Raw genomic sequence first — 16513 nt, 5'->3', positions numbered from 1 at the left:
TTATGAAATATAAGATAGTATGGGTACAGATAATTTATGAATGCCTGTGATGCCTGGGCCATTGGAAGACAATGCCTTCAGGAAGTCATGTTTTTCCCAGTAAGGAAATTCAGGGAATGATATATTTATTATGATCATAGAATCATCAAGGTTGGAAAAGACAAGATCATTCAGTCCAACCGTTCACCTATTGCCAATAGTTCTCTCTAAATCATGTCCCTCAACACAACATCTAAATGTTCCTTGAATACCTCCAGGATCAGTGACTCCACCACCACCCTGGGCAGCCCATTCCAGTGCCTGACCACTCTTTCAGAAAAGCAGTATTTCCTAACAACCAGTCTGAATCTTCCCTGGCGCAACTTGAAGCTATTCCCTCTATTCCTATCTTTAGTTATATGAGAGAATAGGCCAACCCTCACATGAAAAGATTTTCAAAAGAGCACCCTACAGCACTTCAACAACACAATGTATTTACAAATCACATCATGTGATTGCTGATGGTAACAGTGTCCCTAGCTCAACAAAAATGCTTTTCGTGAGCATCACCTAGCAGTGAAATATTTTAATATTCTTCTGCATGTATGAAGAAAAAAAAATTAATTAAAAAAAAGTTATATAATTGTATCACACCATCTGTGGTTCCTACTGCATTCAATATAAATAGTTCTAAATTAATAAACTGTCACAGTTACATGGTTTTTATCAGCATTCCACATTATAACATCAAGCAGTGTACTGGGAGCTAAAGAGTTAATGCTGCAGTTCCGTGGTCTGTCAATATTTCTAGTTTTTTGATCTCAAAATAGAAGGATGAACTACAACTCCCAGAAGACTTCATTTTTCCATTTCCATTTTCCATTCAGAGGGAAAGATGAAACTGACTGGGGGTTACAAGACTTTCCTCTTTGTACCCTGTCCGTTACACCTACAGCATTAGTGTTAGGACTCTGATTTCAGAAACTCACACTTTCTCCCTCCATTTGATTTATTAGTTATAATTCCAATCATACTGCATTATTTTGTACTATCTCACGTTCCACTATTATATTTAGTAAATCAAGTTCCTTAGCTTTTTGTCACCATTATCCTTTGTCCAGCAGCATCTCTCTACCTTTTCCCTTTCTCCTCACTTCCCCAGGGCATGGGTCCCTTTGCCCCCTTGTCACAGAACTAGGCTGAACCAGGCCAAAATGTGACAGAAACCTAACAAATATATTAACACTTAAACTAAAAAATAACAATTATTGTGCAAGCTAACAAGCCTTTTACAGCTCCCCTTGCACTACTAATGTGGACTCTGTCCCCTTTTCAACGTGGATTTTTAAACTGGAGTCAATGATTTGCAAGATTCACACGCACTTTCCAGTGACTGCTACTGCAAGTACCTTCCCTTACATACAGTATGCGCACTCAGAGGTAAGAGGCTGCTTTGCAAATAATTGTTTACTTTGTGATAAACAGAAAGCACACTTAAAATAGTAGGAAATGGCTCACTAAATTATTAACTCAATCAATTCTCATGTAACTGAAAAAGGGTTTGTCGAAAATAACTGGAGGATTATTTAGACCTTCACAGTTTTAGAATTTGACTCAGGTAGAATTAGAGAGAAAGAAATACTTTCAAGACACAGTTCCTCCCTGCTATTACCATATTCTTCTCTCTCCTCAAGAGGAGAAACTCAATGAACATGATTTGCTTTAATTCCCAAAGGCATAATGATTTTGAATGCCACAGGACGTGGCACATGGAGAGTTTCTTCAGGATGTTCTAGCAGTATCACAAAATCTGTGGCAAGAGCCGATGTCCTAGCCCTGTCATTCAACTATTAGTGATCAAAAGATTTTAGAGACATAACACTGTTCACAGGCTCTGACAGTACATTTAAAGGAAGGAAATGTGGAAAATGAGAGATAAAAGGAAGGTGGAAAGAAAACATTAAAGTAGTAAAAGAATGCCATGTTTTCTAAATGGGAAATATAATTTGCTTAAGTAACTATGTTATATAAAGACACTGATTTTAAATAAAAAGATTTGCTTCAGTTCATAATGAAGGAGATCTTGAAGAACAACCTAGAATATTTCAAAAACCTTCTGCTCGTCATAATGCTTCTTAATAAATAGAAAATTAATAAATAGAAAAAGTAGCCAATCTAAATAGCATGGTAACCCAAGGAAAAAGAATGATAATGATTCATATCTTCTATCATTAGAAAACATGGTAATAGACACTCCTTCAATTAAAATCACATGTTCTTAATTAACAGTACACATAATGTAAGTACAATTACAGTGAACAAATTATTTCATATACCACAGCTACCTCGTTATTAAAATGCAATTATATTTTAGAAAGTGTGTTCACAATGAGAAGAACGCAGTGGTGTTTACTACCTCTGTTTCCTAAATGCCCAAAGTTATCTTCTGCCTAACAATTTTATTTGTTCATCTCTCAATTCCTGTAGGATTTAATTCGTTCACTTGGATTACTGCATTGCACTAGAGGAAATTTTGACTAATTCTGAGGCAAAACTCAAGAGACCAGTTGATTTTGATGTTCACACAGTATAAGCCATTAAAATTCTCCTTCATAAATCTTTTTGTTCCTACTTTTGTAGGATAACAGAAATACAAGAGCTGCACCAAGTGTAATACCTCCTATTATATGATGTCAGAGGCAGATGTTGGTGGTATGACAGTAGAGGTTGAACCTTCCTAACAATATTCCATTATACTTTGTTACAGTGTGAGAGATGGTAGCAGAGGGGCTGCCTGAAAAATGCTATCTGATGTTGCAGTGTGTATGAAGCAAAGGTGAGTCACTGAATTCCTCCACTGTACCAACTGACATCCCACAATGCTTTTTGAATGTTTATGGAGATCAGTCAGTGGGTGGCAGCATAGTGAGGTGGTAGTGGTGCATTTCAGCAGTGGTGACAGAGGCAGTGGTTCACCTCCACTAATGCTGATTTTTATGAGCATGGCATTCAGGCTTTTGTTCATAGCTGGAAGAACTCCATGGCTAATTGTGGTGACTATGTTGAAAATAGAGTTTTGTAGCTGAAAATTTTCTTTATCAAACAGTGTTATTTTGCTCTTTATATCTGCTGTAGTTTCCATGGAAACAAAGAGGAGGCATTACTTTTGGAGAGACCTAACTAGATATAATGCTTCTTTTATAATACCCTGAAGCAGTTCTCCAAGTAAAAAAATCAGTGTTATAATAAAGAAAACATATTCACCATATTATTAAACAATGAAGAAAGTAAAAATATTTATTACACAAAACTGAAAACAATAATCCAATTCTCCTTTTCTACCTGCAATAGGTTCTGTAGATCCAAAACTCTGAAGCTTATAACAATAAACATATGACTTAAGACTAATATTTACTGTTGTCTCTAATTCTACATAAGCACTATAAGAATTATACAGAGCACTGTAGAAATATTCCTTTTTCAGACTTCACAGGCCTAAAACAAATCTTTTTATTGCTATTTAAATTATGATTTTATAAAACACATTGCTTTCAGAAGCTTCTAATGCTAAGAAAGCACATTCTGTCTTTAAAATTAAACAGATGCAATTTGCATAAAGAAAAGCATCTGACTGAGTTTTCTATGTACTTTCCTTCAGAAATTCAGAGTACTGTCATTATTCCTTAATATCTACCCATGTAAGTTGTTTCAGTGAACAAGTGCAGCACTATCAACAAATATGATTCTGTTCCCTTTCTCTATGACTTGTGCTATTACTTCAATTTAAGTTCAGAGTACTGTACACTTGGATTCTTGTGTATCCAGATTTTCAGACTGTATGAGAGCCACTGAAACAGTCTTCAGTGTTCTTTTATCAACCAGTGCTGGCCTGCTTGATAAATCTCCAGCTTCTTAATAAGTCTAAGTTTGCTCTGAAGTTGAACTGACAGTTTAAAAATCATTCTATATACAGAAAGATGGAAGTATGTAGACAGTTCCTATCTCCAGCGTCTTGCCTGAAGTTTTCCATTTTGAATACCATTAAAAAATAATAATAATTAAAAGAGCCTTCTGACAAATAATCTAGAAACATGCAATAGCTGCAATAAAAGAAATTTCACCTCAGAAAAAGTACTTAATCAGAGAATCACAAAATGACTAAAGGTGGAAGGGAACTCTGGAGGTCACCTGGACTAATGCTTCCACTCAAGCAGATACTTAGCAACCACCCAGGACCACAGCCAGTAAGCTTCTGAAGATCTCCAAGGGGGAAGACTCCACAGCTTACCTGGGTAACCTGTGCTGCCGCTCCATCACCAAATGGTAGGATTCACATCATTTACCCACAGAATCACAGAATATCCTAAGTTGTAAGTGACCCACTAGGATCATCAAGTCTAGCTCCTGGCTCCACATGGACCACCCAACATTCAAACCCTGTATCTAAAGGCATTGGCCAAATGCTTTTTGAACTCCAGCAGCTTGCAGTCATGACCACTGGGTGACCACCTTCTTGGTGAAGAACATCTTCCTAAACACCAAACTGATCTAGCATCTTTGTGAATCAAGCAATTAACTGTTTAACCTTTGATTAGGAGACAGACATCAGGAAGAGTTCTCAGAAAACTACATTTGAGAACACCTGACACTTCAAGAGTTAAGGGGCTAAGAAGCTACGGGTCTTCCAGGATCCAGTCAGAAATGACCTGCTAAAAGCTCAGAAACAATAACCCATCTGTGTTTGTGAAACTTCTGAAGAAGGTTCTTAGGACAAAATACTTCTGCTGCACAGACACTACTTGTCAGAGCAGGAAAGAAAAGTCGATTCTACAGAACTCTCCTTCAAGATGAAAGTTTAGAATTAGCACCTTTGAACTGGGAGTTTTACCAGAACTGAGAGTATAACCTCTGAGTTAAACAGATTGAAGCTGAGCACTCAGCCCTGGACCACAGTACAGTGATCATAGAATCACAGAGGTTGGAAAGGACCTCAAGAGATCATTAAGTCCAAACCCCCTGCCAAATCAGGTTCCCTACATCAAGTAACAGTCAGATGATACCTGACTGAATAAAGAAGAATCTACATGGCTATGGAAATGCTGCAATAGACTAAAGAATACAGTTATGGTTGTACTAAATTATTAAATTTAGTGGAAAAGTATTAAAATTAGTGGAAAATCAGCAAAATCATACTAAGACAAAACCATTCTGTCTTTCAATGTTGCAGTTAGCACAAACATTTAAATATTTCTACATAACTAAGAGAAATGTAGTTCTTTTGCTTTTTCTAATTAGCTGCCTAAATTTGCAGATCTGTTCAACTTCTGTTGTGTTTCATGTAACTGTTGAACTTGATAATCTGGATGGAATTTGGTCAAGAGCATACCAACTAAATGAGATAGTTTACTTTTCAGAACACAAGTTCATAGCACAGTTCACAAAAAAGCTCATAGAATACAGTTTCAAAAGTAACTGCATATTTCTCATATTAAATAATAGACTAGGGTTTCCCTGCAAGTCTTAATAATGCAAACAATATGATAAGTATGGCAAATACCGGATTAATCCAAAATTTGAGTATTATACCAATAGGGAACTTTTAATAACTACATGATGGGTTAAATTCTCCTCATGCAGGCAACTGAATTTTCATAATACAAGGATTATATGTGCTAATTTTCTATTATTTGGGGAAAAAATTATATAGTGAGTCCCGTGTGCTCATGGAAATACATATGATCATTAGAAAAACTCATTGTTAATGTTTTTTACACCTAGGCCCATATTAGAATCCCTAGACATGTATATTCCTTTCTTTTACAGGAAAAGCATTAGAGGGCTGAAAAAGGGGCTTTTGAACAATAAAAAAAAAAAAAAAAAAAAAAAAACAACACTGGAATCTGGCAGGTTGGCTTTGAAAAGAGGAATAACTGACATTCTTTAGATTTTTACTTGTGTTTTTCCATTGCCTGTGTTCAACAGAAAACGTCATTGCCACAGTGACCTCTAAAGTTCATATTATATGTTTAACATTATGGCTTATTTTAAGTGATAAAGGATGAATTTGTTACGTTTCTTGTATGTGTAGTTATGGGGAGTTACTTCACGTGATAGGGGCCATGTTAAAAATGTTGTAAGCATTAAACACAACTTCAGTGCATGATCTGTGTATTTATACCCATTTCTTACAGCATGGGAGTCAACTGCTTACATATTAAGATTCAATTATTAATTTTTGCATATAACCAAAAGCTTTCCCAATAACATGGTACAAGAACAATGTTTTTCTGACCTTACAAAGGTAAAGCACAGTCTAAAAGCAGTCTACTATTTTCAAACATTTTACTTTTTTTCTTCTTTACTTAAATCAGTGTGAGCTTTGTCAAGTTTCTTAGGGATTCATGATTATCCTACATGCTTAATAACATATTATTTCTCAAGTAACATCTTAGAATTGATTGTTCCTACATAATTACTGATTTCCCCAAAACAGCATTTATAACTCCTGACTTTCAAGACACATACACAAATTCTGCCACTGTTCATCCTCTTCATACTCATCCTTACAGCAAGTTACACTATATCGTATGTTTCTTCATATATAATATGAAATAAATAATGTTGCCATGATGTTAAAGAACACATATAGCTACAGAAAGCTAATATATAGTACTCAACCAACTATATCCTATCTAAGCTATATTCTGCACAAGCAGAGTTATCAATATTTTCCATACTACAAAGACAGCTTGTATTTCAATTGCGTATTACTTAATTTCAATTAATGCTACTTTAAAAAGAATTTAATGATTCATATATTCATATTTGAAGAAAAACAGAACTCAATAAATGGTGAATCTATAATTTGTATATTTAAAATATTACATAGCATTTAAAATATGTTCTCACTGTCATGCTCACATGTTCTAATATTAAGTATTCCTTCAGGTTCTAGAAATATTTATCATCCAATAGCAATTTTCTCAAAATCAGTTTTGCTGAAATTGGTGGTATAATTTAAAATACTTTGCTTATTTTAATACCTCAGTATGATTTTTTATGCACTACAATGGATGTAACACATTCTTTCCAATCAGCTATAAAAAATGACATTAAATTTCTATTATTGCTTATCACATTACAGTATAACTATTTACAGGAAACGATTAAAATCATTGATATTCTCATTTTGTAGAGCATTTTTCATTCAATCTTCTTATTGTTAGGAAAAAAGAGGATTCAGGGAGGATTTTCACCTTACTGAATAATAAAGCAAAATAATATTATCTTCTTAGAATTCAAGCATGTTATATACTATTTCATTAATGTAACCAGTGAATAAAAAAAAAAAAATTATCTTACCGCAGACCAAATACATGCGACTGTTCATAATTGAATAAGGAATGAATTTTTGCTTCTGAGTTCAAAATTATAATTCTGTCAATGATATTCTGCCAAAGAAAGATAAATATACAAAAAAAAAGCAACTTTATTCTTCATAAAGATAACTGTTCCATAGCAACATTCACTATAAAACAAGATATATTTTAAGTTCTACCTGTAGTAAGAGGAGCTTTACACAAAAAAGAAAAAAAATCAATGGTAAGATGAAACCATACACAACGTCAGGAAAAGAAATCTTCACAGTTAGCGAAAAATAAAATAATAAATAAAATAAATAAAATAGAGGATACAAATTCTAGGATATTGCTATATCATCTATACTCATATTTAGTATTATATCATGACACATGTTAAACTGTTGTTGGTTTTTTTTAATGTCTAAAATGTGTATACATCTAATTTAATGAAAAAGCATCAAATCTTTCAGCATAACACCTCTGATAACACTGTTTAGTACTGTATGTTTTAAAACACAGCCCTTTGCTTCAGTGTTCAAGGCCATTCTTGGTTATGCTTGGATGCTGAGATTTATGTCTTCCATCCTCCAGCATCTAATGTAATAAGACCTATGGCTGCTTCCTACTTCTTCCATAAATTCAACTTAATTCTGAACCCCACTATTCTACTGCATATCCAACCTGCTTCTGAAGCGGTAACTTCATTATAATAACAGAAATACATAAAAACACTCACTGATGTTATCTTTTCAGAGGCATACAATACACTAAGAAGAAAATACTGAAAACTCTTTTGGGCTTTGTTTAATGTGAATTGTACCCCAACTTTTATTTTGTCCTGTTTAAAAAGTATGGTCTCAGAGACTGCAGAGGGAGTTCAACTAGTTAGATCAGTGAGTCATTGCAGAATCAAATTAGTGAAAAGATGCATGCTTTGTAAAAGCAGCCAGAGTTCTGTATTTCAAAACAGAGAAAAGTAAATACACCAATAGAATTCCCAGTACTAAAAAAAAAAAAAAAAAAACCCTAAAACTTGCCACAGTTAACTGCCTGATTAAAAAAACAATCATCTAATCCTATTTTAAATAAAGCAAAATCATACTTTCCCTACTAGTTGGTTTTTGTTCTTTTCTTTTTTGGGGAGGAGTCAAAAGGCTATAAAGAACAGATTATTTCTACACAACAGGTTCACAATAAAAGTTACAATAAAATATTTTGACTTTGGCTTCAAAGCTGTTCATAAAATCGGTAGTGGAAGTGATCATTTTTTTTATATTTTAAAGATTTTCAAATATTTAATAGAATCATAGAATTGCTTGAGTTGGAAGGAATATTTAAAGGTCATCTAATCCCCTTCAGAGAAAAGGGACATCTACAGTTGGATGAGATTGCTCAGAGCCTGGTCCAGCCTGACCTTGAATGCCTCCAGAGACAGGGCTTCCACTACATCTCAGACCAATCTGTTCTTCACTATTCTTACTGTAAAAATTTTTTTCTTACATCCAGTCTAAATTTACTGTTAAAGTTTTAAATCATTTCCCCTTGTCCCATCACCACAGACTCTGCTGAAGGGTCTGCCCCCTTCTTTCTTGTAGCTCCTGTTTAGATTCTGAAAGGCTGCTATCAGGTTTCCCTCGAGCCTTCTCTTCTTCAGGCTGAACAACCCCAACTCTCTCAGCCTGTTCTCAAAGAAAAGTTGATCCATCCCTTGGATCATTTTTATGGTCCCCCTCTGTACATGCTCCAACAGATCCAGGTCTCTCCTGTACTGAGAAACTCCCTCCATACCTGGACAAAATAACTCCAGGAGAGGTCTGAGTAGAGGGGCAAGATCACCTACTTTCACCTGCTCACCATGCTTCTTTTGAGGCAGTTCAGGATATGGTTGGTTTTCTGGGCTGTGAGAGCACATTCCTGGATCATTTCCAGTTGCCATCCAGCAGTACCCCTAAGTTCTGTTTTGCAGGGCTGAGATTAATGCTTTCATCCCCCAGCTTGTACTGACAGTAGAGATTGCTGCAATGTAGGTGCAAGACCACGCTCCTGGATTTATTGAACCTCGTGAGGTTCTCCTTGGCGCATTACTCAAGCCTGTCTAGGTCTCTCTGGATGGCATCCCATCTCCCTGGTGTGCTAACCATACCACACAGCTTCGTGTCGTTCACAAACTTGCTGAGGGTGCACTCAATCCCACTGCAGATGTAATTAACGAAGGTAATAATGAACATCGGTCTCAGTACTGACCCCTGAGCAATACCACTCATCACCAATCTCCATCCAGACCACTGACCACCACTCTCTGACTACAGTTTTGCAACCAGTTCCTTGTCCATTGAATAGTCCACCTATCAAATCCATATCCTTCCAGTTTGGAGAGTGGAATGTTACTGGGGACTTACTGAGGCCTTACTGAGGTTACTTACTGAGGCCTTACTGAGGTTCAAACAGACAACACTGATAGCTCTTCCCTTGCCCACTGACACAATTACACCATTACAGAATGCCACTGAGTTGGTCAGGCAGAAGTTATTCTTGGTAAAGTCATGACAGTTGCCTTGTATCAACTCCCAGTATTCTATGTGCTTTAGCATAATGCTTAATGCCAAAGCATTTATCTGACAACAAAGCTCTTCCTCTCACACTTACATTAAGGCTAGTAATCCACAAAAGAAGAAAAAGAGTGGGAACAGAGAGAGGAAAAGTCCCCAGGGACTGGAAGAAAGGAAATGTCATTCTCATTTAAAAGAAAGGAGGAAGGAGGACCCAGGGAACTACAGGCCAGTAAGTCTCACCTATGTGTCTGGGAACATAGTGGAATAGATTCTCCTAGAACACATGTTAAGGTATATGCCAATACTGAGTGGATTGAAAAAAAATGAAGCTTTTTAACACACTTGCTCCCCAAATCACCAAAACAGTGTTACAAAAACAAACAAACAAAACAGTCTACTGAAATTACTTCCAAACATAACACACACTACTATGATACACACTAAATAGCAACTTAAGCTGTCACCAATCCAGAACTTACAATAAGCAAACATCTAATTGCAACAGCAATTAAAAGTGGTAGCTCATTTAGCAAAGATCTAATTTCAACTGCCACTCAAGGTCACAGATTAAATTTGCCTGTGCTTCACAGAAGAGAAATCGATTCTGTCTGATGAATGAAGTAACAGAAAATAATTCCATGGTAATACTATTTGTCTTAAGACTGAAATACACCTCAATCAGTAATTTTCCAATTACTGATTTTTTGTATGCATAATCTGTACTCCTAAGAAGGCTTGAGGTGTTTCTACTTTTTTTTTTTTAATCCGCCGTATGATAAAGCATTATTACAGAAAATATAAATACAGATATTTTCCAGCATTTTCTAGAACGTATGTGCACATAGAAATACTTATGTATATCACTTTATTCCACAGAAAAACACATCCTCATAAAAGCAAAGAAGTAAGATCTTTAAAATGGGCATAAAATATTATCTTCAGCATTTCAAAATGAAAATTCTGTTTAACATGAATTGATATGTGCATATACTGCCCTCATGCTGTATATATTACAAAATGCAGAAAATATAAAAGTCTTCCAGTAAGGAGAAGAAATAACTTATTTTATTAATATAGTAACAAAAATATACGTTTATTTTTCTTTCAAAATAAAAAGTATACTTACAATAATGTCTGTAGGTACTTCACGGTGTGAATACTTTGGTTTATTTGGTATATCCTGTTTACTCAGTAGCTCAAAAACTGCAGGATAAGTGAGCAAGTTTATCAGATATAGAAAAGACTGGAGAAAGGAAAAACAAAAGTGAAAAAAATGATTATTAGTCAGATAAGCATACACAAATATATGTTAAGAAGTATTAACATTCATGTTTTTTTGTTGGTTGAAAGTGACATAAACAGAGTTGACAAAATCAGAGTTGACAAAAGTGTATATACAATCTAAAAGGGCAGTAGTCTCTGGGGAATATTTATAAACTATCACATTTTACGAGTGGATGGCTTAGTAAAAGTTGAACATTTTTCCAATCGAATAAATGAGATACAGAATCACAGAATGCCTCCTGTACAGCTTTTCATCCATCAGAACTCCCAGATCTTTTCTCACAGGGCTGCTCTCAATGAGTTCTCCCAGTCTGCACTTGTATCTTGGGATTGCCTCAACATTGCACACTTAGACTTGCTGAATTTTCAGTAGAATCTCATGTGCCCACTTTTCAAGCAGTTCCAGGTCCCTCTGGATGGCATCCCTCCATTCTATGGGGTCAACACTTAGCTTGGTGTCATCTGCAAACTTTCTAAGAGTACACTTAATTCCACTGTCTATGTCATTTACAAAGATGTCAAAGATGGACCCCTTGGGGATATTACTCAAGACTGGTTTCACCTGGACATAGAGCTGTTGACAACTCTCTGGCTGTGATCATCCAAGCAATTTTTCATCTACCTGATAGTCCTGCCTTCAAATCCATGTATTTCCAATTTAGAGATAAGAAGTGGTGTAGGACCATGACAAAGGCCTTATACAAGTCCAGGCAGACAATGATAATTATGGAAATAACTTTAGTACTATTTTGAAATCTGTAATACTTTCATTACGATGTAATGATAAAATTTTGACATATAGTATACTCTAAAACACACTGTTCTCTCTGATCTTACTACAGTAACTATAAGCCAGAATTTTAACACTCTCATTTCTGTCATGCTTGTCATTTATTATATCATTATTAAATGAATCTTTAGCATTATGACCTGTCATAGAACAGAAGTATTTCTTCCATCAGCAATTATTTGACTAGCATATTGCAGCAATTCTGCCTCACACATGAGAAAGTAGGTATAGTTAGAATTAAAAAAGCAATCAAAAATAGCCAATAAAAGCGATTATTTAAGTTCTCACCTTCTGACAGCTTTGGTCAATAGGGTCAACTGGAGTAGATTTGGGTTGAGTTATTCTCACATCATCTTTTCCACACTCCAAGAGTGCCCACAGTTCAGTTATAAAAGCCTTTATAAACCCTAAAATAAATATTTGTTGTAGCCAGGAGAATAGTAGGAATACCAGAAAAACAATTTTCATATCAAAAAAACATTTTACACCAAAATTTAACCCAAATTCTCAATATTTTCTACATTTCTACATTCATTAAAATTTCTCAAGACAGTCTATCAGAAGCTTACTCTTTCCCTTCTAGTCTCAATCGTTTGGACAAGCTACCTTTCTACAGTAGTCTGCTTATATTCAATTTAAAACCTACAGCAGCTGATTGAAAAGAATATCGGACTAGAGAAGGATTTATATATTTATATAAATTGTGTTTTCCATGTAGATAAGCTTCTGATGTTCCTTACCAAGATAACCACTGAAGATTGAGGCTTAGCTTACACTGGCTCTGTGGTTTCACTAGACTTACTGTAAATCTGTATGTACTCTCAGTTTATTGGTGAGTTATAGTATGAAAATGTTACGAAAACATACCAGAACAAAAAGTTCAGGACTGAAAAATCTTTTTAAAGGAAAAAACTCGTGGCAGAATTTAAAAAATTAAAATAGTTAATGTTATGGTATATTAAGAAAAAAAAAGGAGAAGAAATAGCCACCTATCTTTAAAATCTCCAAGTGTAAGTTACAAACATAAAGTCTGTATAAGTATAAACTTCATAGACTTTACTCAACCTGCTCTCGGCATTGAAAATCAATGCAGATTATCTTGGCCTACCTTTTTTTTTTGTTTGTTTTTATGCCAAAGGCCATAAGAAGCAATCTGGCTAAGAAACTTAATCAGGACAGATGGAATTACTCAAGTAGATCTGCTCACTGCCTGCTCGAAGATCCCAGAGGAAAGATCCCAGAGGCATAAAGAATAACTAATAATCAGCTTCCTTAACTGGTAGAATTTCCCTGTGTTTGTAACAGTACTTTTGACAAGCTTCACTTTATTGATAAGATTCGAGTTAACACAATGACAATCTAGACAACTGTGTGGTATAACAACTGTTTATTTCCCTAAGCATAATTATGAAGGAGTTTACTAGTATGTATTGACAAGAAGTGTCATCAGTTAAGAAAAAGACTCAATTCCATCTCACTCTTGTGCAAGAGTGTCAGTGATGATCCAGCCAAGACATTTAGCTCAGTTTCTCACTCTGAGCTGTCAGTAGCCCTGGAAAAGTGCACACAACTTACAGGAATCAACACTGAATTTCAGATCAGTAAGAATTATTTGCAAATTATTAAGAGCTTCTTTTTAATTTTTTTTTTCCCTAAGCAGTCTTAAATGTCTTCATGTTCAAACAGGAGATTTCTAAAAATCCAAACCAATGAAATTAAGATTTTATGTAATGGAGGAAAAAAAATCTGCATCAAGACAAATGAATTACATAAATGTCTGAAAGAATAAATTTTCATTAAAAAAATAAAATTAATTAATTAACAGGCATCTAAACAGCTTCTGCTAATAATTCATAATTATTCCAGACAGCCATCATTGTTAGCATCTTTCTAATCAATTATTTTTTTAAGAATCATAGAATCACAAGGGTTGGAAAAGACATTCAAGATCATCCAGTCCAACTGTCCATCTTCCACCAATAGCTCTCACTAAACCACGTCCCTCAACACAACGTCTAAACATTCCTTGATTACCTCCAGGGTCAGTGACTCCACCACCTCCCAGGGCATCCCATTTCAGCCCCTGACCATGCTTTCAGAGAAGATATGCTAGCCTATAGCATCAACTACTCATAATAACAGGTTTTCTAACATTACCTGAACTCCTTAGAGCTACTGCAGCTGTTGGCGCTGTTGCCATTTGTGCAACAAGAACTCCATTACCAAATTCTTCACATTCATCTGTCTGTTAGTAACAGCACAACATTAGTATTTCAAAGAGCATGAAACTCAAACAATCTCTAAAGTATTGATTTTTCCTACACTTGTTTACAGAATTTAATCCACTGTATCACTAGACTTGAACAGTTCACATACAGTGAACTCTGCAGTCACTGTCAGGGTCAGATTCCAAACCAAACACCTTTATCAAGTAAATAATTTTACAAAAATCTATATAAAAAATACGATGGTTGGGAAATGCAACATCAAATAATAAAAACATCAGTATGATTATGTTCTTTACACATATTCAATTGGATGTACATGACATTTTATTTTTACTTCAAAAAAGGCATATCATCTAATTTTTGGTTGCTTCTTAAAATTTCAAAAGTTATCTAGCATATTTAGATTACAACACCACCTACCAACATGGTCTAGGAAAAAATAGACGAATAGAAATCTTCAAAGAAAAAAAACTTTACAGAAAAGAGTCAGGTAAAATAAAATCTTATACTTGGCATTTCAAGACAATTAACATCCAACAAAATTAAATATATGGGACTCTAACATAAAATTTGTCAATCTACAATTTAAATCAACTGTTTGCAGTGTTTAAATTATAAAATGATTTCTCAATGTATTATATTTTCCTCCTTCTTCGTATTATTATAGTCATTAAAAGAACAAAACCACTGTACCTGCTCTATAAGTCTTACCTGGATTTTTTTTGATAAACTGTTGAACATAAAGCTCACACAGTCACTCATGGCCCCAGTACTCTGAAGAAAAAATAGTCCTTTAGGTGTGGCTGAAAAGTTTAGTAATGCATCTAACAAAGTCTCTTCCCATAACAAACTATAAGAGGGAAAATAATTTTAAAAAGACATTAAAATATGTTTAAATACAAACAGACATGTAAATTAACTTCTAAAATCAAAAGCTTTCTCATTTAAACAAAAAATGCATTTGGAAAAATTATGTGTAACAGACTCTTATTTTGCACAAACATCCAAAATTGTCCTTACAGAAGTATTAGGTTAGATGGTAAGGAAGGATCACAGAATAGACAAGATGACGCAATGGGGAACCCAGAAGACCTTGTACCATTCTTACATGATCTTATGACTTCTTATCTAACCCTAGACAAGCCTTTTAAGGCATTAATGTGGCAGTTATAAATTGGCCAAGTTGGCCAGTTTGTCACTGATGTAAAAACACCGTGTGGAACTTATAAAAACTACCATTCTAGCTCCTGCTAGAAATTAGTACAGAATTATGAAAAAGGTGCCATATTTATAATAGCTTTTTGTACTAAGAGCAGTAAATGGAAAAAAATTTCTACAAACATGGCAGGAATAACAGCCATTACAAGAAGCAAGTAACATATCTTCTTACCTAGAGAACACTCTGTACCCCAAAAAAGAAAGTGAGTCAATTCTATGACCTTTGGCAAAGAAGCATAGCTGCAAGCCATCACTGGAACCATATGATTCTTTCACCAAAAGCACTTGCTTACAGGATTCTCACCTCTACTTCTCATTTCTCACTTTTGATTCCTATCACTAACAGAAGCAAGCAGCTGATTTCATACCAATCAGTCATCACCCAAAAATTTAAACACTTCTTCTAACACCTGCTATGTCAGGTTCAGTAGCAAAAATTTCACTTAGAAATATATCAGCTTGACTTATTCCACAGTGAAATGAAAAATCTAGATGACAGAAGGAAATTGCAAGTTATGCCAAAGGTACTGATTAGTGATAGCCTCTTCACTCAGAGCTCTACATTTCTGAATTTCTTTCTATCACTAGTTTGGAATTGCTATAACCAGTTCACAACCATTAAAGATTAGAGTATTAACTGTTGAGGTACATTTGCAAATTATATATGAAATCTATGGTAAAGTATAAACAAAAAAATGTGGTTAATATACCAGGTCATCGGCATCACTCTGAATTGTCAGACTCACAAATGTCTGCAGGCTTTCACATGATAAACACAGAAATATCTATAAGGCACATTATATTTCAATACAAAAGCAAGGACATCAATCTTAACACATACCTGACTTAGTGCAAGAATTTAGGCAATCTTGCTACACAGTATTTTAGCCACCCAGAAGAAGAGTTTTAAATTAACATTATGTCAAAGCCATTAGATAATTTCTGACAGCTATTTTGTTTTATGCTTTCTAATTCACATTTTCCTCAAACTAATTTCTGAAGTCGAAGAGAATCAACTCAACTGTAAGTCAGCTTAACATAGATTAGACATAACTCTGTAAGCCAAAAAAAGTCATTAAAGGTCAAGAACAATTTTCTGAC

General features: G+C 34.8%; 1 protein-coding gene across 1 annotated transcript in view; it reads right to left on the bottom strand.

The window, feature by feature from the left end:
* The window catches only part of TBC1D32 (TBC1 domain family member 32), a 73412-nt gene that overhangs the window by 36630 nt on the left and 20269 nt on the right, over positions 1-16513 (bottom strand). Inside the window, exons 18-22 of the mRNA XM_065736806.1 lie at positions 14906-15044; positions 14124-14211; positions 12255-12373; positions 11019-11135; positions 7342-7430 (exon numbers count right to left, since the gene is read on the bottom strand). Of these exons, the coding sequence (XP_065592878.1) occupies positions 7342-7430; positions 11019-11135; positions 12255-12373; positions 14124-14211; positions 14906-15044 (552 nt within the window). The remainder of the gene's footprint in view (positions 1-7341; positions 7431-11018; positions 11136-12254; positions 12374-14123; positions 14212-14905; positions 15045-16513) is intronic.

The sequence above is a fragment of the Cyrtonyx montezumae genome, unplaced genomic scaffold (assembly GCF_038088225.1).
Source record: "Cyrtonyx montezumae isolate F1298 unplaced genomic scaffold, pur_monq_1.0 scaffold_0, whole genome shotgun sequence".
Lineage (NCBI taxonomy): Eukaryota > Metazoa > Chordata > Aves > Galliformes > Odontophoridae > Cyrtonyx > Cyrtonyx montezumae.
This window is presented reverse-complemented; position numbering and strand designations above follow the sequence as displayed.